General features: G+C 38.0%; 2 gene segments (V, D, J or C); both read right to left on the bottom strand.

Annotated features, from left to right (window-relative positions):
- LOC127687767 (Ig heavy chain V region 3-like) overlaps positions 1-24,339 on the bottom strand; it is a 507,571-nt gene that overhangs the window by 364,802 nt on the left and 118,430 nt on the right.
- On the bottom strand, positions 890-1,429 carry LOC127686824 (Ig heavy chain V region VH558 A1/A4-like). The segment is given in 2 exon segments: positions 890-1,233; positions 1,317-1,429. Coding segments are annotated over 2 exon segments (375 nt in total).

Genomic DNA, 24,339 nt, shown 5'->3' with positions numbered 1-24,339 from the left:
AAAGTTAAATAAAGGAAACGCAAATGAATGGGGACAGAACAAAACAAACAGAAGAAAAGTCACCAAAAACAAACATAAGAAACACATGTGGACGCAGAGACACAAGTTCACAAATACTCTATACAACAAAGCTGAGCAACAGATACGCAATGGACTATGAGAGTTGGTGCTGTTTCAGTATAGGTCCATGTTCTAAAAAGTCTAATGACTGTAGGGATGATTATTGAGTTTCAGAAGTGAGTAAATACTGGATCAAACAATTATGCATAACATTAGAACCTACATAATTCAAAAAGTAGATACAGTGTGATGGTAAAGGAGTTTGATGAAAAGTGATTGAGTAATATATTGACCAATGCACAGGTATTATATGCACATGCTTATGCATAATGATATAAATATTCCTCACATTCTAAGAGACTGGAATTTCTGCTGGAACACATGGCAACAGATAGCAACACCCCTGAAATCACTTATTACTTAAGACTGAAGGAGTGTTTGTTTGGCCAGATGTTGATGATTTGTATTATGTAGGTCAAACGCATATTATACATTGTCCTCAACAACTTAAAACAGGTATGCTCTCTCAGGATCCAGTGATATTTTTAACATGCATCACGATACGTTTCCACCTTTATTGTTTTATGTAAAGAGAAACATGTCAATGGAGGTGATTATTGGTGAAGAGATTGGGAAGGTATGGTGAACTCTAGGTCCATTATCAGCCAGCATCACTTTATTCATAGATAGGAATTGACAAAGCTGACAAAAGCACCATAGAACTGTGATGAGGAGGCAATAAATTGACATTCAAAATTACAATTTCTGAGCAAGTCTACAGATTAATATTTCTGTCATCTCAGTCTGAAGGCAGCTTCCTGCTCCTCCAGGGTTTCTGATGCACTCAGGATGTGGTTATAACACTGTGTCTTGCACAGTAATAGACCGCAGAGTCCTCAGATGTCAGACTGCTGAGTTGCATGTAGGCTGTGCTGGAGGATGTGTCTGCAGTCAGTGTGGCCTTGCCCTTGAACTTATCATTGTATTTAGTATCACCATCTCCAGGATAAATCCGTCCAATCCACTCAAGGCCCTGTCCAGACCTCTGTTTTATCCAGTTCACCCAGTAGTTGGTGAAGGTGTAGCCAGAAGCCTTGCAGGACAGCTTCACTGAAGTACCAGGCCTCACCAGCACAGCTCCAGATTGCTGCAGCTGGACCTGCGAGTGGACACCTACAGAGAGAAAGACAGAGTGGATGTCATTGTTACCTCAAGCGCTGTTTCCTTTTCAGACATGGAATTGCTAAGCCCCTTACCTGCAGTTACTGACAGGAGGAAGAGAAAGACACTGATCCATTCCATGATTAGAGTCAGTGTTTTCAGAGGACACTAATCACAGGTTGTTTTCAGGGTGTGGACATCCCTGTATTTACTGACATACATTCAAGAATTTGCATATTCATGAGTAAGATACTTCTTAGGTAAGAACCTGCTCCAGCTAGAGAAGAACTGGAGAGGAAGGACTGAAAAGGCACATGGGTGAGGTAGCAGAGTGTGCAGGTCCATGTCCTAATTCTCTCTGAGGAAATGCATCCCAAACACTTTCATTGAGCCCTGGTCACCTTGTTTGCTTGTAATTTCAGGGACTAAGCTCTCAATAAATTTTTGGCCAGAGTCTGTTGCTTCACTTAGGGACAATGCTAACAAATAGATTTACAAATGATGCTTTGTGAACATGATGATGATGATGATGATGATGATGATGATGATTTTGCAGGTAAATTCCAAAAGTGGCTAACTTTTAATAATTAGAAGCTTCATTCAGAAAAATGCAAGTAATATTAGCCCTTCCCATAGGTCGTATAATTAAAAATTCAATAAAATGAAGAAAACTAAATGTAGTTAAATATTACACATTATGATTATTACAGATCTATCATGATTAACTAAATTATAGATATAAATTAACACTTGCACATAAAGGAATAATTAGTTTTTTCCAGTGGAGTCTCACAGAGGATGATAAGCACACTCATGAAAACATGGTTAGCAGTTGATAGCAAAATATAAAAATAAAAAAAATGAATTCTAGGGTATTTTGCAGACATTTTTTCTAATATTGCCTTGTTCAATTCCTTTTTTCTCACTTATGTTTAGACTATATATCACAATAACAGAATTGTGATTCTATTTTTCTAACTATCTATCTATCCCTCTCTCTAACTTCCTCTGTTTTGCTTTTAGGTTTTGGTTTTGTTTCCGTTTTTAATTACCCCTGAAATTTATTTTTGTGGTTATATTCAGAAAGAGAAAAATGTGTGTAGTTGCAGGAATTCGGAGGTAGGAATGATCTACAAATAGTTGGGGGTGGGGATATCAGTTCTTAGAATAAATTGTATCAATTTTTGCAAAATGTTACAAAAACCATATACAAACAAATGAACATAAATCTGCAAAGTGTTTAGCAAAGAATCTTTACTGTGTTTGAGCATGGAAACATCATGTTAATCACCTTCAGGGCAGATCAGTTAGTAAACTTATTAAAGAAAAACATAGAAGACCCAGAGTCCCGTCCATTTCCACTTCATCTCTCTATGGGGATTCCTGGTCTGACTCTGCCATCTGCTGGTCACAAGCTCCCCTGAAAATAGGTTTTCCATGGCTTATACTGAAGTTGCATTGCCTGGCTTAAGAAAAAAACTTATCCATGAAACTTCAGTGTTACAGGGTTCCACTGAAGAGAGAATTGGCTTTACCTGGGGATACTGATTTACGCATCAGCAATTTTTAAGTTGTGCCAATACTACTACAATGTCTCTCTTGAAGCCAGAGTCCTCCTTGCTAGCAGTTGGAGTCTGCTCTTGAAGTTCCCATTTAAAAAACATAATGGGATATGTTAGATAGATAGATAATAGGCTCTTTCCTGACTTCATCAGACTATATCTGTATTCACTGGGAAAATCACTCACCCTACATTCCTTAGTAGACACAGTGAAAAGACTTACACAATAATGGTACACAGGAGTGAGACTGTACATGTGAACAACTAAAATGTCGAAGCAGCTCAGGACCTGACTAGACTCTTAGAAGATGTACCAGTTTTAAAGATAATACTGAAGTAGTTCTGTATTAACAAAATGGAAAATTCATGAAAACTGTTATAGATAATGAAAAAGAACCATCTGGAGGAAAGGACTGAGCCTTAAAGACCTGCAATGATATTTGCTACATAGTACATTAGTACTACACATGGTCATTGTACACATGAACTCTTAGCAGCTATAGTTCTCACCACAAAACCTGAATAAATCAAGCCAGTCAAAGTTAAAGCATGCAAATATGAGAAATAACTGAGTAGTAAGAGTGTTTACCTGTAAGTTTAGCCATAAAAGTTTGAATGCTTGGAATGGCATGGGAGAATGTGAGAACTGGATTTCATATATTTCCTTCTCAGGTTAACACATCTACCTTGGTGCATGTGTTCTCTGCTTTCCCCACAAAACAAAAGGAAGTAAGGCCTTGGTTCCCAGAGGAATGGAAATTGCCACCTCCTGGAACCAAGAGAACAACCCTCTCTGGAGGAAAGCAGGGTAATTTTAGGATGCTGTGCTCAAGGGGACAGGCATCCTGCTCAAGCAGTTGGCTTGAGAGAATGCTTATGCTTTGTGTCAAGACCTTATAAGTCCTATCAGAAAGACAGGAACAGTGCAGGACTTTGTAAAGGCCTGCATAGATACCTCATCAGCCATAGAGCAAATAAATAAATAAATAAATAAATAAATAAATAAATAAATAAATAAATAAATAAATATGCCTACACTGCAGCTATGAAAGGACAGGAATTCAGCGCCAATGCTAAGCATATACACGGAGGAGGATGAGACTGCTCCAGCCTCACTTATTATAAGTGTAGGAAAAAAAGGACATATACAAAAGCAATGTCCAAGAAGCAATGAGAGGGACTCCAACAAAAGGAGTGCTCCTCCGGCAGTTTGTCCTCCTTGCCAAAAAGGCAAACATTGGGAAAATAAATGCAAATCCAAGTTCCACAAAAATGGAACACCGCTTACAAGAGAAGAGAAAGAGGAAAACTCAACTTAGTTTTTTAAGTCAGGGGCAACCTAACAGACCCGAACTTGAAAGAGAGGAAAATAATGTTAATACATCAGAGAGTTCTCTAAATCCTGAGGCTCCAAAATTTGCTATAAAAAGGCCATTTAAACAGTTAAAAAATTGAGTCCTTTATTTCAACTACTACTGGGAGACACTAATACTAAGTCTCAAAAAGTTATGACTCAAATAGCTATTAAAGCTTTAGCATCGATAAAAGAACAATTAAAAAAATGGTAAAAACTTCATCTACTGGCAGCCTGTTAATCTAGCTGAAATTTATACAGCAGAGGCTGATTTAAGGTGTCCTGCACTTAGCCAGGAGACAAATATAGTTAGAGAGAAAGTTGCTTTTTAAAAAGGGGGCTAGAAGCCTCAGGTCTAGGAAAAGTGGGTTAATGGTTGTTTCTCCAAAGAAAAATCTCTACAATTGTGGTTTTTGGTTCAAAGTGCTTTTTATTCTTTCATAATTTTAGCTAGAAAAAGGAAAAATTTGTTTGGTTTAAGTTTATGAGATTCGTGTCTTTGTCTTAAAAGTTTAAGTATATTTTGCAGGTCTTGACTTATATAGAGTATTAGCCTATAAGTCATTGAACATGATTTAAAAGGTATAGTGTTGGTAGCAAAAAGTTAGTTTAGAATTGGTAGCTCAAGGTTGCCGCCATCTTAAACAACATGTGACACAGCCCAGGAAATACAGGCCTCTAAGATGCTTTTAAATTGGCATGGTGTTTTGTGTAAATCTTATCCTAGAAATTGGACTTGTGGGGAGTAGGATTTGAAATAAAGTCTCTTCAATTAGTTATACTATCAAACGTTTAAACATAAAAACTGGCAGACAAACCTTATGCTGTAAAAATAATGCATTTGGCCATTAATTTGAAAGAAAATAGATTGTTTAAAGTTGGTTTTTTGCTTCCAAAGTTGTAATTATGCTCTAATATTACAATAGAAAATTAAGACTTACAATAAAAAATTGTCAATGTGCCATTGGCTACAGTTTGCAGTCTGATTAAAGGCCTACGATTCTTACCATATTTTGTAATTAAGATAATTTTAAGAGTGATAAAGTTTAAATCAGCTATGGCCAATATGGGCACAGGCTCCATCACAAGGGGTGCAGTTTTTCCAAGTGGCTTTTTGCCTCAGCAACATTTCTCCTCAGCGGTGTCTAACAGCCAATTTTAAACTAGTAGGGACCAAGAAAATCTGCCTGTTTAATTAAAATAAAGCGTGAGTTTCTGGCCAAGAAACTGTTTTGGCAGATTCATACAAACAATTCAAACATAGCATTCTGGCGGTCTCATGATTCACCCACAATTCGTGCAGGGGCAGAGTTAAAGCAAAGCCATGTTGCAAGCTAGGCTAGGGGGAAAGCGGCTTAAATTTCTTTTTCTTCTTTTTTAAATATTTTTATTTTCTATATCCTTTGTTAACATTCCAAATGATTTCCCATTTCCCACATGCCCCCTCCCCATATGTCCCATAAACCTTCTTCTCTCCATCCATTCTCCAATCACCTCCCTACTTTTTCTCTGTCCTTATATTCCCTTCCAATGCTAGATCAATCCTTTCCAGGATCAGGACCCTCTCCATACTGCTTCATGGGAGTCATTTGTTACACGATTTGTACCTTGGGTATTCAGAGCTTCTGGGCTAATTAATATCCACTTATTAGAGATTGCATTCCATGTGTATTCTTTGGTGATTGGGTTACCTCACTTAGGATGATATTTTCCAGATCAAACCATTTGCCTAAAAATTTTGTGAATTCATTGTTTCTAATTGCTGAGTAGTATTCCATTGTGTAAATATACCACATTTTCAGTATCCATTCCTCCTTTGAGGGACATCTGGGTTCTTTCCAGCTTCTGGCTATTATAAATAAGGCTGCTATGAACATGAATGGAGAAAGTTTTTTTATTACATGCCAGGGAATCCTTTGGGTATATGCCCAGGAGAGGTATAGCAGGGTCCTTCAGAAGTGTCATGTCCAGTTTTCTGAGGAACCACCAGACTGATTTCCACAGTGGTTGTACCATCTTACAGCACCACCAGCAGTGGAGGAGTGTTCCTCTTTCTCCACATCCTCGCCAACACCTGCTGTCTCCTGAGTTTTTGACCTTAGCCATTCTGACTGGTGTAAGGTGAAATCTCAGGGTTGTTTTGATTTGTATTTCCCTAATGACTAATGATGTTGAGCACTTCTTAAGGCGCCTGTCAACCATCCGAATTTCTTCAGGTGGAAATTCTTTATTTAGATCTGTGCCCCATTTTTAATAGGGTTATTTGGTTCCCTGGGGTCTACCTTCTTGAGTTCATTGTATATATTGGATATTAGCCCTCTATCAGATGTGGGGTTGGTGAATATCCTCTCCCAATTTGATGGTTGCCATTTTGTCCTTTTAACAGTGTCCTTTGCCTTACAGAAACTTTGTAATTTTATGAGGTCCCATTTGTTAATTCTTGATCTTAAAGCATAAGCTATTGATGATCTGTTCAGGAACTTTTCCCCTGTGCCCATGTCCTCAAGGGTCTTCCCCAGTTTCTTTTCTATTAGTTTCAGTGTGTCTGGTTTTACATGGAGGTCCTTGATCCACTTGGAGTGAAGTTTAGTACATGGAGTTAAGAATGGATCAATTCACATTCTTCTGCATGCTGACATCCAATTGATCCAGCACCACTTGTTGCAAAGGCTATCTTTTTTCCACTGGATGTTTTTGGCTCCTTTATCGAATATCAAGTGACCATAGGTGTGTGGATTCATTTCTGGATCTTCAATTCTACTCCATTGGTCCACTTGTCTGTCACTGTGCCAATACCATGCAGTTTTTAACACTATTGCTTGAAGTATTGCTGTAGTATTGCTTGAAGTGAGGGATACTGATTCCCCCAGAATTTCTTTTGTTGTAGAGAATAGTTTTAGCTATCCTGGGTTTTTTGTTATTCCAGATGAATTTGAGAATTGCTTTTTCTAACTCTGTGAAGAACTGAGTTGGGATTTTGATGGGGATTGCATTGAATCTGTAGATCGCTTTTGGCAAGATGGCCATTTTATCTATATTAATCCTGCCAATCCACGAGCATGGCAGATTTTTGCATTTTCTGAGGCCTTCTTCAATTTCCTTCTTCAGAGACTTGAAGTTCTTGTTTCATAGATCTTTCACTTGTTTGGTTAGAGTCACAACAAGATACAGTATATTGTTTGTGGCTATTGTCAAGAGTGTCATTTCCCTAACTTCTTTCTCAGCCTGCTTATCCTTTGAGTATAGGAAGGCAACTGATTTGCTTGAGTTGATATTATAAGCAGCCACTTTGCTGAAGCTGTTTATCATCTGTAGGAGTTTTCTGGTGGAGGTTTTCGGGTCACTTAAGTAGACTATCATGTCATCTGCAAATAGTGATAATTTGACTTCTTCCTTTCCAATTTGTATCCCCTTGACCTCTTTATGTTCTCTAATTGTTCTAGCTAGAACTTCAAGTACTATATTGAAAAGATATGGAGAGAGAGGACAGCCTTGTCTAGTCCCTGATTTTAGTGGGATTGCTTCAAGTTTCTCTCTGTTTTGTTTGATGTTGGATATCAGTTTGCTGTATATTGCTTTATCGATGTTTAGGTATGGGCCTTGAATTCCTGTTCTTTCCAAGACTTTTAGCATGAAAGGATGCTGAATTTTGTCAAAGGCTTTTTCTGCATCTAATGAGATGATCATATCGCTTTTTTCTTTGAGTTGGTTTATGTAGTGGATAACATTGATGGATGTCCTTATATTGAACCAACCCTGCATCCCTGGGATGGAGCCTACTTGATCATGGTGGGTGATTGTTTTGATGTGTTCTTGGATTCGGTTGTCAAGAATTTTATTAAGAATTTTTGCATCAATATTCATAAGGGAAATTGGCCTGAAGTTCTCTTTCTTTGTTGGATCTTTGTGTGGTTTTGGTATCACCGTAATTGTGGCTTCATAGAAGGAATTGGGTAGTATTCCTTCTGTTTCTATATTGTGGAATAGTTTGAAGAGTACTGCTGTTAGGTCTTCTATGAAGGTCTGATAGAATTCTGCATTGAATCCATCTGGTCCTGTATACTGTCTCTGTGCCCTTTGGTTAGTCTGGCTAAGGGTTTATCTATCCTGTTGATTTTCTCAAAGAACCAGCTCCTGGTTTTGTTGATTCTTTGTATGGTTCTCTTTGTTTCTACTTGATTGATTTCGGCCCTGAGTTTGATGATTTCCTGCCTTCTACTCCTCCTGGGTAAAATAGCTTCTTTTTGTTCCAGGGCTTTCAGGTGTGTCATTAAGCTGGTAATGTATGCTCTCTCCAATTTTTTTGGAGGCACTCACGGCTATGAGTTTTCCTCTTAGCACTGCTTTCATTGTATCCCATAGATTTGGGTATGTTGTGTCTTCATTTTCATTATGTTCTAAAAAGCCTTTAATTTCTTTATTTCTTCCTTGACCAAGGTATCATTGAGTAGAATATTGTTCAATTTCCACGTATATGTGGGTTTTCTGTTGGTTTTGTTGCTATTGAAGACCATTTTTACTCCATAGTGATCTGATAGGAGGCATAAGATTAGTTCGATCTTCTTATATTTGTTGAGGTCTCCCTTGTGATCAATTTTATGGTTGACTTTGGAGAAGGTACCATGAGGTGCTGAGAAAAAGGTATATTCTTTTGCTTTAGGATAAAATGTTTTATATATATATATATAAAATGTTTTATATATATATGTTAAATCTAATTGGTCCAAAGATTCAATTAGTCACAGTGTCCCTGTTCAGTTTCTGTTTTCCTGATCGGTCCATTGAAGAAAGTGCAGTGTTGAAGTCACCCACAATTATTGTGTTAGGTGCAATGTGTGCTTTGAGCTTTAGTAAAGTTTCTTTTATGAATGAGAGTGCCCTTGCATTTGGAGCATAGATGTTCAGGATTGAGAGTTCTTCTTGTGGTATTTTTCCTTTGACCAGCAAGAAGTGTCCCTCAGAGTCTCTTTTGATGACTTTGTGTTGAAAGTCAATTTTATCTGATATTAGAATGGCTACTCCAGCTTCTTTCCTGAGACCATTTGCTTGTAAAATTGTATTCCAGACTTTTACTCTAAGGTAGTGTTTGTCTTTGACACTGAGGTGTGTTTCCTGTATGCAGCAAAATGTAGGGTCCTGTTTACGCATCCAGTCAGTTAGTCTATGTCTTTTTATTGGGCCATTGAGCCCACTGATGTTAAGAGATATTAAGGAATAATAATTGTTACTTCCTGTCATTTTTGATGTTATTTTTTAAATTTGATTGGTTATCTTCTTTTTAATTTGATGAAAGAAGGTTACTATCTTGCTTTATCCAGGGTGAAGTTTCCCTCCTTGTATTGGTGTTTTCCTCCTATTATCCTTTGTAGGGCTGGGTTTGTGGAAAGATATTGGGTAAACTTGGTTTTCTCATGGAATATCTGAGTTTCTCCATCTATGGTGATTGAGAGTTTTGCTGGGTATAGTAGTTTTGGCTGGAATTTGTGTTCTCTTAGAGTCTGCATGAGATCTGCCCAGGATCTTCTAGCTTTCATAGTCTCAGGTGAGAAGTCTGGTGTGATTCTGATAGGTCTTCCTTTATATGTTACTTGGCCTTTTTCTCTTACTGCCTTTAATATTCTTTCTTTGTTTAGTACATTTGGGGTTATGATTATTATGTGAAGGGAGGTATTTCTGTTCTGGCCCAGTCTGTTTGGAGTTCTGTAGGCTTCTTTTGTATTCATGGGCATCTCTCTCTTTAGGTTAGAGAAGTTTTCTTCCACAATTTTATTGAAGATATTTGCTGGCCCTTTAAGTTGTAAATCTTCACTCTCATCTATGCCTATAATCCTTAGGTTTGGTCTTCTCATTGTGTCCTGAATTTCCTGGATGTTTGGGGTTACAAGCTTTTTGCATTTTGCATTTTCTTTAACTGTTGAGTCCATGGTTTCTATGGTATCTTCAGCATCTGAGATTCTTTCCTCTATCTCTTGTATTCAGTTGTTCATATTTGCATCTATGTCCCCTGATTTCTTCCCAAGGTTTTCTATCTCCAATGTTGTCTCCCTGAGTTTTCTTAGTTGTTTCTACTTCTGATTTTAGATCCTGGATGGTTTTGCTTAGCTTCTTCACTTCCTTGTTTGTGTTTTCCTGTAATTCTTTAAGATATTTTTATGTTTCCTCTTTTATGACCTCAGCCTGGTGACCAAAGTTCTCCTGTATTTCTTTAAGTGATTTTTGCATTTCCTCTTTATTGGCTTTTGTATTCTCCTGAATTTCTTTCAGTGATTTTTGTGTTTCCCTTGTAAAGGTTTCTAACTTTTGATCCATTTTCTCCTGAATTTCTTTAAGTATGTCCTTCATGTGTTCCTGTACCAGCAACATGATCAGAGATTTTAAATCCAAATCTTGTTTTTCTGGTGTGATGGGGTATCCAGGACATGCTGTTAAAGGAGAATTGGGTTCAGATGCTGCCATAATTCCTTGATTTCTCTTAGTGACATTCCTGTGTTTGCCTTTTGCCATCTAGTTCTCACTGGTGTTAGTTGGTCTTGTTGTCAATGCTGGACTCACCAGTGCAAGCTGCCTCTTCCAGCTGTCCTCTTGTGCACAGCTGACCGCATGTACTGCCTGGAGACAGGGTGCTGTGGCCCAGGCTGTTCAGATCCCAAAGCAGACACCTGAAGGCTCCTGCCTGGGGCCTGCTGGACACACCAGAGCATACTGACTCCTCCCAGCTGGCCTCCTGGTTTCCCCTCTGGCCTCTTGCAGGGCCTGGAGATGTGGTATTGTAGCCCAGGCTGTCCTGGATCTGGAAGCAAAGATCTGAAGGCTCCTGCCAGAGGCTGCAGGACTGGAACCCCGTGGCTTAAATTTCTTAAAGAGACAGTAGTCCCACCCACCCCCAGCAGCCAATTCAACCCAGAGTCAAGTTGACTAGAAGTGCAGCCCACAGCAAATGATAAACTCCATCTAAGGCTAATAATGACCAGCACGAGGGGCTAAACACTCTAGTTTCCTCCGAGACAGGATATGCATATGTTTTTTTCATAGAATGCTGGCTCCACAGCCTGAATCCTAGATCGACTTGTACAACCTGTGCAGACAGAGGCAAGACTGCATGGACTTTCGCTGGCTCCAAAGTGACTGCCTATGTGGACGCAGCTAAAATATCTAATGGGAGAGGCTATAGAGTTGGTTGCTACTCGATGGCAGCTGCAGACTGCAGAGTTTGGTTTCCTTGCATTATATGACTAATTGCTATACATATGGACTTACTAATTATGTTGATTTTTCAGGTATAGCTCCCATGGGTTGTCTTTCCACTACTTATACAACTTTTGTTGCTCCAGATGGAATGCCTCCAGCAAAAGAACCCCCATACCCTAGAATGTTTATGGGGAGATTAAAATAAAGATTTTGAGAACTGCTCATAATAATGAAACTTTGGTAAAGGTATCAAAAGCTATTCCTTTAAAATCATGTGTTACAGTGTATAGGGATCAGGATAAAATGTGGCAATCTTTGCTGAGAGATATGAGACCAAATTGACTTAAATGCGATTTTGAATACTGCTGCAGTGCATGATCCTTGGAAGACTCAAGAAAAAAATTATGATTATTCTATAGCTTCACCATATAATAACTGTAGATACTATTTTCATAATGAAGAATTACTTTATCATGGATATAAACCTGAGGTACTTACAAATGAATCTATTATTATATGGTTCACACCAGAATGGGTAGAACCTATCTATGTGACTTATTCTCCCTCAGGTAATATTTTAAAAACTTTTCCAGGACTATTCAGACTTTTTGCTGCAGCTGACATATTTTAATTAAAAAAGCATCAAGAATCTAAATGCATTCCTATGGCAATTAGCTCCTATTTAGATTTTTCTTATAGCATACTTGCTAGAAAACTGCAGACTTAAAAATTACCAAAGTGGAGCAATCTTATAAGGTTCACTGTTCCAAATGTATTCTGACTAATTGCATTGATCATAAGTTAGCTAAGTCTTATCCACACATTTTGATATTAAAAAGACCTTCCTATGTTATGCTTCCTGTAGATTTGAAAGATGATGCTTGGTTTGACAACGAAGCCTTACAGGTATCTAAAAGACTTAATGAGCTTATTAGACCAAAGCGTTTTGTGGCAGCCTTGATATTAGGAATCAGTGCTTTGATTACAATTTTAACATTGCTTACAGCTTCATCAATCACTTTAGTCTCAGAGATGAAGACTGTACACTTCGTTAATGATTTAAATAAAAATGTTTCTTTGACGCTAATAGAGCAACAAGTTATAGATAAGAAATTAGAAGCAAAGCTTTATGCTTTAGAGGATGTAGATTTAGAATTATGGCAAGAGATAGAAAATATTAAGGTTCAGCTTTCTACCAGGTGCCATGCTGGTCTTCAATATATATGTGTAGCACCATTGGCCTATGATAAGCACCATAATTGGACTCTTACTAAAAATCATCTGTTGGGAGTTTGGAAAGATAATATTACTTGTGATATGGCTCAATTAAAAACTCAAATTTCAGCCATGAGCAAGGCACATGATGGATTTACTGATTTGGAAGGTTTGGCTCAGTCTATTTCTTCCAGTCTATGGTCCCTAAACCCTATAAGTTGGTTACATTGGATTATTGTCATCACCATGGCTACAGGAATAATTGCTCTTCTTCTTATTCTTCCACTCATTTTCAGACTAGTCTTTTCCTCCATTTCTACTGCCAAAAGAGATATCTATGCACTTCAATTAATAAACAGAAAAGGGAGAGATGCTGCAGTGGCCCCAATGAAATCTGTAAAACAAAATGTTACAGAATGAGGTGAGAAATGTCTCTTGGGGCTTTTTGGAACACCCCTATTTAGAAGCTGAATATCTCATTTGGCAATTTACTACACTTCTAAGCTATCCTCCTTCCTAGTAGCTGGCACTAAGAAAAACCAAGCAAATTAAGATATATGAGAATCCATCTTGTAGCCAAAAAATTCTGCAACACTTTGCTCCAGTCGTTTATGTAATTACATTTATCTCCCAACAGGATATATATGAATATGGCTCTAAATATGGTATAAAAAGCATTAATAATAAAGCAAAATATTATTAAATAATAATAGCAGAAAGTAAAATTTTCCAGGAACCCTAAAATTACAGGTTCCTTTTGTTTTTTAGTCACCCTTGCAGGGCAGGTGGATTTGAAACAATAGGCCCAGTCTAGAAGATGTTTACATCTGAAAAACCTTATATAATGCCCTTGCCAAACAGGTGGGTGTTGGGAAAACTAAAAAGAATTTACATTTGAGTTGGTGGAGAGCTCAGAGCTGCCTCAAGGGAAGCTTGTGAGGAACTTCTTTTGTTATGCAGACCCCCACCTAGGGAGTCTTTGGTCAAAACAACATCCTTAACTTATCCAGGTATGATTCAGGATACAGTTTTTTTTTTTTTTTTTTATTTTTACTCACAGAGACTCCCGGGTTAGTTCACCAGGCTGGGGCTAGGGGCTGCAGCCAGAGCTGATCAATGAGCACCTAGGGTGGCCCCAGGCATGGCACAGAGAAGAATACAGTGGACAGACTTGGCAGAAGTGCTCCAAGGAGGCTGGGCGTGAGCCAGGCGGCTCCCCAGGCTCTGCAATACCACCATTGTTGCCTGGGAGGCTAGGCAGGGGAGCTGTTCTTCCCCAGCTCCTGGGATAGTGCAACAGCAGGGCCCCAATGAGGAAGCAATTTAACTGCATGCACCAATTGGCCAACCAGACAATGGGTAAATACCCTGTACTGCCCAAGAAAAACTGAAGCTTTGACAGATGAATGTGATGAATAATTTGAGATGTTAACTTGACTGGACCAGGGGATACCCAGAATAATACACTCAGATCCAAAAACCACCTCGGTATCTGTGTGTCATTTTCACCAAACCCATGCCATTCTGGACCAAAAGGATCCTGGTTATCCCACAGCTGAATTTGGACTGCTGCAATGGGGTGCATATGATGCTGATATATTCCACACATGAAAAAAAAACACCAAAAAATAAGTAAACTCGTTCTGAAAAATAAAAACAACAATTTTACATATGGTTAGAATTTTTATTTAAATGAATATTTCACAATGTGCATATTTCACCCTTAATTCTACACTTTCATTTATTGATACCTTTTTTTCTCTATTATGCTACACAATTTTGTTTATACATTATAATGTATTGACAGACATAATTATATGTAACAATGCAATCTCTAAGAACTACTAATGAGATACTCATATGATGTCTGCAAATATTCATTGATACAGATAATATATTTAAAAAAATTATCTCATTAACACATCTGTGCTGAGGACTCTGTCATCATTCTCACTACTTTGACCAGTCATGAATGTTTGCATCAGTCATTACACACTGAGCACAGAAGCTTCTTGGTCAAGGCTAAGAGCAGCACTAATCTATTGTGTAAACATAAGCATTTATAAGGTATTTTGACATCTTGAAATTAAGCAATATAACAGGGGTCAACTAGGGCCTTTGTTATCTCAGGCCATGGACTTTTGACTATGTTTATTTGGAATTTTTTTCATATTCAATAGACGTCAAATACAATAAGAAAACAATTGGGCACTGCAAAAGAGTCATGCACTAATAGGTATATCTTTCCTAAAGCCTGATGATGTAGACTACAAGATTAAGTATAGTATAGCATCCTTTATGAATTTGTACTTCTTCTAAGCTGCATGACATTGTTCTACACACACACACACACACACACACACACACACTCATAAATAAATAAATAAATAAATACACAAATAAAAACTTGATAGCAGATTAAGTGTCCTGGTCAGTAGAAAGTTGGTTTCTCTATGTCCTGTACCACAGTCCTTAGGTAAGACTGAAATGTAGAATAAGATTAGCTAAGATCAAAAACTCAAGATACAGCACATGCTAGCAAGGAAAACAACCCACCATTGCTGGTGGGAGTGAAAACTTGACCAGCCACTCTGGAAATCAGTCTTGGGATTTCTCAAAATGTTAGGAATAGGTAGATGGTTACAACCAGGAATACACAAGTGTAAGATCACTTGGAATGCAGTCTGCAAGGGCCTTACCTTCACCCTGGAGCTGAACGATGCCACAGCAGTCTGTGCACATATCCTGTCATGGGACATCTGCACTGCAAGGAGTCCTTCCTTTAGAGGGAGTTCCAAGTTTAGAGGTGAGGCCACCAGCTTTTTTCCAGTGACTGAGCATAAAGGTGCAGCAAGGAATGTGGGAAACAGCTGAGTGTCAGAACAGCTGGGTCAGCGTCCACCAGGACCACACCTGCAGCCAGGAGATGAGCAGCACCACAGCTCTCTGCGCCAGGGGAGATCCGTTTACCCTGTGGTGCTGAGACAGGATTGCAGGCACACAGGCTCGCAGGCACCAGCCAGAGATAGCAGGACCAACTAACACCAGAGATAACCACATGGCAAAATGCAAATGTAGGAACATTACTAAGAGAAATCAAGGCAACGTGGCACATCTGTACCCAATTCTTCCACGACAGCAGGCACTGGATACCCCAACACATAAGAAAACCAAGATTTGGATTTAAAATCATAGCTCATGATGCTGATAGAGAGTTTTAAGAAGGACTTAAATAACTCTCTTAAAGCAATACAGGAGAACACACGTAAACAAGGAGAAGCCCTTATAGAATTACAGAAAAACACAACAAAACAGGTGAAGGAATTGAACAAAACCATCAAGGATCGAAAAATGGAGGTAGAAACAATAAAGAAATCACAAATAGAAACAACTCTGGATATAGAAAACCTAGGAAACAAGTCAGGAGTCATGGATGCAAGCATCAACAACAAAATACAAGAGAGAGAAAAGAGAAAGTCACATGCAGAACATACCATAGAAAGTATTGACATTACAGTCAAAGAAAATGAGAAACACAAAAAGCTCCTGACCCAAACATCCAGGAAATCCAGCATAAAATGAGAAGACCAAACCTAAGGATTATAGATATAAAATTGAGTGAAGATTTCCAAATTAAAGGGTCAGTAAATGTCTTCAGCAAAATTATAGAAGAAAGCTTCCCTAACCTAAAGAAAGAGATGTCCATGAACATACAAGAAACCTACAGAACACCAAATAGTTTGACCATAAAAGAAATTCCTCCCATCATATAATAATTAAAATGGCAAATGCACTAAACTAAGAAAGAATATGAAAAGCAGTAAGGAAGGGTGTACTGGCTAGTTTTGTGTGTCAACGTGACACAGGCTGGAGTTATCACAGAGAAAGAAGCTTCAGTTAGGGAAGTGCCTTCATGAGATCCAGCTGTGGGGCATTTTCTCAATTAGTGATCAAGTGGTGGGTGGTACCACCTTTGGGCTGGTGTTCTTGCATTCTATAAGAGAGCATGCTGAGCAAGTCAGGGAAAGCAAGCCAGTAAGAAACATCCCTCCATGGCTTCTGCATCAGCTCCTGCTTCCTGACCTGCTTGAGTTCCAATCCTGACTTCCTTTAGTGATGAACTGCAACATGGAAGTGGAAGTGTAAGCTCAATAAACCCTTTCCTCCCCAACTTGCTTCTTGGTCATGATGTTTGTGCAGGAATAGAACCCCTTATGAAGACAAAGGGAAAAGGGACAATTAAAATATAAATGCAGGCCTATCAGTGTGACATCAGACTGCTCATCATAGACTATGAAAGTCAGAAGATCCTGGACAGATGTCATATAGACCCTAAAGGAACACAAATGCCAGCAAATCCCTCAATTACCACAGATAAAGAAACCAAAGTAATTTATAACAAAAACAAATTTACACAATATCTTTCAAAAATCCAACCCTTTCAAAGGATAATTATTGGAAAACACCAACAAAAGGAGGGAAACTACCCACTGGAAAAACAATAAAATAATCTTCCTTCAACAAACACAAAAGAAGATAAACACACAAATATAAATATTACATAAAAATAACAGAAAGCAACATTAACTATTCCTTAATATCTCTTAACATCAATGAATTAAATTTCCCAATAAAAAGACATAGACTATCAGATTGGATACCAAAACAGGACCCAGCATTGTGTTGCATACAGGAAACACATCTCAGTGTCAAAGACAAACACTACCTCACAGTAAAAGGCTAGAAAAAAATCTCCAAGCAAATGGTCCCAGGAAACAAGCTAGATTACCCATTCTAATATCCAATAAAATAGACTTTCAACCAAAAGTCATCAAAAAAGACATGGAAGGACACTTAATAATCATCAAAGGAAAACAGTACCATTAAGAATGCTCAATTCTGAACATCTACACTCCAAATACAAGGACAACCTCATTCATAAAAAAAAAAAAAAAAAAAAAAACTACTAAAGCTTAAAGCACACATTGCACCTCACACAATAACGGTGGGTGACTTCAACTCCCCACTCTTATCAATGGACAGATCAGGGAAACACAAACTAAACAGAGACACAGTGAAACACACAGACGTTTTGGACCAAATGGTTTTAACAGGATCTATAGAACATTTTATCCTAAAATAATAGAATATACTTTCTTCTCAGCACTTCATCATACCTTTTCCAAAACTGGCCACATAATTGGTCACAGAGTAGACCTCAACAGATGTAAGAAGATCGAACTAAACCCATGCCTATCAGATCACTATGGAGTAATGGTGGTCCTCAATAGAAACAAAAACAACAGAAAGTCCACATGTACATGTAAGCTTAACAATGTTCTACTCAATGATACCTTTGTCAAGGAAGAAATAAGGAAAGAAATCAAAGACATTTTAGGACTTAATGAAAATGAAAACACAACATACCCAAATTTATGGGACAGAATGAAAGCAGTGCTAAGAGGAAAACTCGTAGCTCTGAGTGCTTCCAAAATGAAGCTGGAGAGAGCATACACTAGCAGGTTAACTGCAAATGTGAAACCTTTAGAACAGAAAGAAGATAATACACCCAAGAGGAGTACAAGGCAGGAAATCATGAAACTCAGGGGTAAAATCAACCAAGTACAAACTAAAAGAACTATACAAAGAATCAAAACCAGGAGCTGGTTCTTTGAGAAAATCAACAAGATAGATAAAAATTTTAGCCAGAATAACCAAAGGCCCCAGACACAATATACAAATTAACAAAACCAGACATGAAAGGGAGATATAACAACAGAAACTGAGGAAATTAAAAAAAAAAATAGATCCTACTACAAAAGCCTATACTCAAAACAACTGGAAATTTCTGGATGAAACGAACAATTTCCTAAACAGATACCAAACATCAAATTTAAATCACGATCAGGTAGACCATCTAAACAATCCCATAACCTCTGGATTGGTAGACTTCTGTCAAATATAGTTGGGCTGTGTGTTTTTAGACTTATAGTTCTGTGTGATTCAGGAACCAAGTCCAGTGGAGATGGGCAGAGTGGTGCCAGGAGAATGGACATACAGGGGTGAACTTAACTGTGACACACTACTTTGGGGATATGGATCTTGAAGAGGCCAACTCTTGTATTCAGCAAAAGAAACACAGTGGAGCAGTAGAGACACCAACCCACAAACAAAACTTTCAATCCAAAATTTGTCCTGTCTACAAGGAATGCAGGGACAAAGATAAAGCAGAGAGTGTGGGAATGGCCAGGCAACTGGCCGAACTTGAGACCCATCTCACGGGCAAACACCAGTCTCTGACACTGTTAATGATGTCCTGCTATGTTTTCAAAGAAAAGCTTCTTTTAACTATCCTCTGAGAGACTCTACACAGTAGCTGACGGAAACAGATGCAAAGATCCATAGCCAAACAATGGACAGAAATATGGAAGTCTATGAAAGAGTTGGGAGAAGGATTGAGGGATCTGGAGGGGATAGGAACTCCAAAGGAAGACCCACAGAGTCAACTAACCTGGATGATTGAGGATTCTCAGAGACCAAACCACAACTCAACAGCATACACAGGCTGGATAAAGCCCTCTCAAACATGTGTAGCAAATGTGGATCTCAGAATTCATGCAGATCCCCCAATAACTAGATTGGGCCTGTCCCTAAAGCTGTTGCTTTCCTTTGGTTCCTGTTCCCCTAACTTGTCTGCCTTGTCTGGCCACATTGGGAGAGAATGAGCCTAGTATCAAAGACTTGATGTGCCAAGGAAGGGGGATACCCAGGGAGAAGAGGGCTTCACCCTCTCAGAAGAGAAGGGAATGTGGAGAAAGTATATGAGAAGAGGAACAGAGGATGCAAGGTGAATAAATATTAATGGAAAATTTAACAAAAAATTCCAGAAATTTAATGTTCCATTTTGACATTCTGTGAGATAATGATAAGCAAGAATAATAACGATATCAAATAAGCACGTGTATACAGAAAAAAGTAATCCTTGCTTACATTTGATGTAAGTGCAAGCTAGTGTAGTGACTGGAAATCAGTTTGAAAATGTCACCAAAAATAGTAAAAAAAAAAAAACTGTGTTGTTGTGTTTCAGTTTTATCCCTCACATGTGTGTATTCAAATGACTTTATGCACTATTACAAAAATACTTGCCCATACATGTTTATTGGTGCTCCAATCACAGCATCTGGTTAATGGAATTCACCTAGATTTGTAACAAAATACAAATAGACATTGACAATGTGGGGTGTATAGTCAATGGAATACTTCTCATATTAAAACATGAATTATGAAGTTTAAAATTATTGAATGGACCAGGAAAATGATACGCAGGTTGGAGTTACCTGAGTCCACATATTATATATGTATACAGTAATATATGTATAAATGTAAATATATATACATATATTATAAGCTTAGTGTTATTTTATGTGGTTCTGATCATTAGAGTGAAATATAGTGGTGTCCTGACTCTTCCACCTGCTTTTGTGTATTTTTCCTCTTGTTTGTTTTTTATATCTGACTTCAATATAATAGGTTTTGCTTTATTTTACTATATTTACTTTGTAGTATTTGGTTATTTCTTAGAAACCTGTTCTTTTCTACTGAGAGATAAAAAGGGAGAATATCCAGAAAGTTAGGGTGAGGTGTAGAGGAATTTTGATGAGAAGAGAGAAACCAAATTCTACTCAGGATATATTGTATGCTAAAAGAATCTGTTTTCAATAACAAGGGGGAAATTATTTTTAAAAGAGAGTTAATAGGGGAATAATAAGAAAAGAAGAAGAAAGAAGGAAGAAGAGGAGGATGACAAAGAGGAGGAGGAGGAGGAGGAGGAGGAAGAAGAAGAAGAAGAAGAAGAAGGAGGAGGAGGAGGAGGAGGAGGAGGAGGAGGAGGAGGAGGAGGAGGAGGAGGAGGAGGAGGAGGAGAAGGAGAAGAAGGAGAAGAAGAAGGAGGAGGAGGAGGAGACGAAGGAGGAGGAGGAGGAGACGAAGGAGAAGAAGAAGGAGAAGAAGAAGGAGGAGAAGGAGGAAGAGGAGAAGGAGGAGAAGGAGGAAGAGAAGGAGGAGATAAAAGAGAAGGAGGAGGAAGAGGAGGAGGAGAAGAAGAAGGAGGAGGAGGAGGAGATAAAAGAGAAGGTGGAGGAAGAGGAAGAGGAGGAGGAGGAGGAGAGGAGGAGGAGGAGGAGGAGGAGAGGAGGAGGAGGAGGAGGAGGAGGAGGAGAGGAGGAGGAGGAGGAGGAGGAGAAGAAGAAGAAGAAGAAGAAGAAGAAGAAGAAGAAGAAGAAGAAGAAGAAGAAGAAGAAGAAGAAGAAGAAGAAGAAGAAGAAGAAGAAGACAAAAAAGGAAGAAGAAGAAAGCAAGAGAATATAATAGAAATGGGCCACTCAGATCCTAGATATTAAAGGACATGATATAATGAAATAGAAATAGATGCAGAAAGACGAGGGAGAATGTTTCAAACATGAAATGGTGTTGGAAATTGAGAAATAAGAGACTGGTTTTGGATAAAGCAAAGTTAGGTGTATTAAGAAAGGTAAGATGGAATCAAGGATAATTAAAAGTAAGTAAAAAAATACAGAGTATATAAAATGCATGTAGCATGGAAAAACAGGGATAGTGGGAGTAAGAAAAGTACATTATGAAGTAAAAAGACACAAAAATTATAATTTTATTTCTATGACAAACTGTCGAGAAGTAATAAATCATTCATAGTTGCCTAGTACATACTTGGGAGAATATAGGTATTGAAGAAGTATTTTTTGTTCAGATTATCATAGCATTTATGGATAAGTTTATACAGTATTATTATCAAAAATATTAAACTCAAGAAAAATCTGTGAAAAACTTTTGATATGCAGATAGAATTGCATTTAGTTATTAGTATTGTCTCAGTGACTTGGGACTGGTCATGCTCTATGTGAGATACATGTGAGATACACCCTTGCAAAAAGCTGAGTAGAAAACAGAGGGATGAGCATTGTGTTTGATTTTGACTTAGGTATATTAGAACATAGGTAGCTACATGGGTAGACAGTGTGGCTCCCTGAAGACACAAGTTATTAACTGAATATCTCAGTGCCAGTAATAAAATAACTTACTCTGAGTTAATGGTCCAAGAGTCCACACATGTGCCACAAGACTATGAGGTATTGCAGTTTTCTCTAAGCTTTATAATATCTCCAAAATTAGACCTCATTTTTGAGAAAAATGTAAACACTGAATAGATTACAAGAGCAAAAGTAATGGAAGGACTTCAAGGAAACTATCTTCCTGACATAGGAGGACTCATGCACATGTGAACCTATAGAGACAGACAGCATGCACAGAATATGCACAAACTCCATCCAAATGGAGTCCAAGTGCTGAGAGAGGGTCATGGCCATGGTTCTCACACATAACCAAGAAGTTTCTGAAATTGAACCTCATATGCAAAGGAAAAATTAGCTTTATCAAGTGGAGAATCATTCGGTTTATTAACCACACTTAAAAGTAGACACATGACCAGCAAAAGAAGGTCAACCAAAATGAACTCAAAAGTAATTTTATAGATATTTATCCTCATGTCATTTTGTGCATCTTTTCACACTTGTCTTTTGCCTAATGATTATGTTTGAAGGGGTACAATGTTAGAGTTTTCTTTTATGTTTGAGTGGGTGTATGTGTGCTTCTTGTTTATTGAAATGTTTTTAATCCCTCTACAATTTTGTTCCATTTTTTCCTTTCTAAAGAAGAATTAAAGGCTGTGTAGTAGAGTTCATGGACTTGAAGGAGCTGTCATAAATTTCGGGAGGGGATCAGTGACATAACTACATTGAATGATTTTTCAAAAATATTCATTAAGTAAACAAAAAAGAAAATTATGAATCTTTGAAGAGTTTCATGAGGAATCTTCACTATATTTGAACACAAAATCATTATATCCCAATCCCAACAGGTAAAAATCAATAGATTTTCCTCAGTAATTTGCTAGTGAGCTAAATAACAGTTACAGATTTGATAAAAAGCAAATTAATTGTTCTTGTGTCTCCAAGAAAAAGAAAAAACATGAGAGAGAGAGAGAGAGAGAAAGAGAGAGAGAGAGAGAGAGAGAGAGAGAGAGAGAGAGAGAGAGAGAGAAGTAAATCACAAAGTAAAAAGAGTTCCTTCAACCCAAGCATCTGTCTGGCTACTGGAAGTTTTAGTCCCATTCTGCCCCGTGTTGGTCCTCAACTCACCTGCAGGTAGATTTCTTGTGGCTTAACCTAAGTTGTCCAGTCTGGTGTAAACAGTAACATTCCTACAGCTCCACTGCCCACAGGGCTCAGCTGTACAGAGAAATGGCTCTTGTTCACCTAGAGAAGATGGCTAATATGTCAAAGACTGAATTTAAGTTGTTTCTACATTATCATCAATGATCCCCTCACAGTAAACTCTTTCCTAGAGGCTGTTGTATCTGCCTCTAGCAGTTCCCATTTGTAATGAGGTGTTAACAGGAGAGATCAGGGTCTTTCTTGCCTTTGGCAGGGTTTACCTGATCCTGAGCAGCTGAGGACAAAAGAGAAACAGTGAGTCTTAAGGGAAAATGCACCTCTTTTAAGGTGCATCTTAATTCATGTATGAATTCGTGGGACAATCACATACAGGAGTCAGCAGAACAAAGAGGAATAAGAGTAGCACTCATGAAAAGCTAACAATTCAAAAAAATACATTGAGAAGGCGATAGAAATCAAGCAAATGTGTTGTGCAACTCAATCTATACTGTATTTACATGCATCTAAAGGGATGGAAGGAGAAAGGAAATTTCATTTACAAGAACCTCATGGCTGGAAATATGTGTGCTTAGAAAACTTTATTTCTACTTGTGTGCCTTTTCAATCCAGTGTTCTCTTATTCCTAGGCAGGGCGAGTGCTAATAAAACTTTCAGAGTTGATGTTTCACTAATGAAGGACAGAATATGGAATATTATCCCAGGGATGAGAGAAACCAACAGCATTATGTAGGAATATGTGATCATGTGTATTTAAATATCAGATGTACACTATTCATAATAAAGCAAAAATACATACTACATATGTACAGAATATTCAATTATATCATGCTCTAAATTTGGGTTCACAAATTTGACGCACCTAATGTTTCAAGATAAAAGGAGCAGGACCAGTTGAATGCATGTCCTCTCTTCCATAATTGGTCAGTATCCATGTAATGTCCTGTGAAACTTCATTTCTCAGAGAAACATCTTCAGGGCATGATTGATTTCATACTATAGAGAAACAGTTATCCCTACAATCCAGAGTGCAGCATGCTTGTATCTTAGCATATCAGGAACACAGATTTGCTGGGTAATATCTATAATGCTGTACTTCATACGATAGTATATGGGATGATGATGGTTCACACAGGTTGCAATGCATATGATGGCATGGCTACTTAAGTAATATCGATTTACTTAGACATCCTCCTCTTGTAATCCATACATAAATATCTGGGCTCCATAATATTATAAATAGATAATATGAGTTTATTCTCCTAAGTTAAACTAATACGAGGATCAGAATACTTGCTGACCTGGTACAATGTCCGTGCAGAAGCTTTCCTTGAATAAATGGACATATTAATTTGTACTATTTTTCTATTTTTTTGTATTATTTTTCCCTTGTCCTCTGCTTGGGCCTTCTTTTCACTGATCACAAAACCATAGCAGTTCCTTTTTGACCTGTCTATATGTGATGATTATTAACACCACTTCAGGGACTGGCACCAGCTTCACTATTCCAGATCCATTTGAGATAGCATTGTATCTAGAAACTGGCTCATATCTTC

The sequence above is a fragment of the Apodemus sylvaticus genome, chromosome 6 (genome assembly GCF_947179515.1).
Source record: "Apodemus sylvaticus chromosome 6, mApoSyl1.1, whole genome shotgun sequence".
Classification (NCBI taxonomy): Eukaryota; Metazoa; Chordata; class Mammalia; order Rodentia; family Muridae; genus Apodemus; species Apodemus sylvaticus.
The sequence above is the reverse complement of the archived record's forward strand: the minus strand, read 5'-3'. Positions and strand labels throughout refer to the sequence as shown.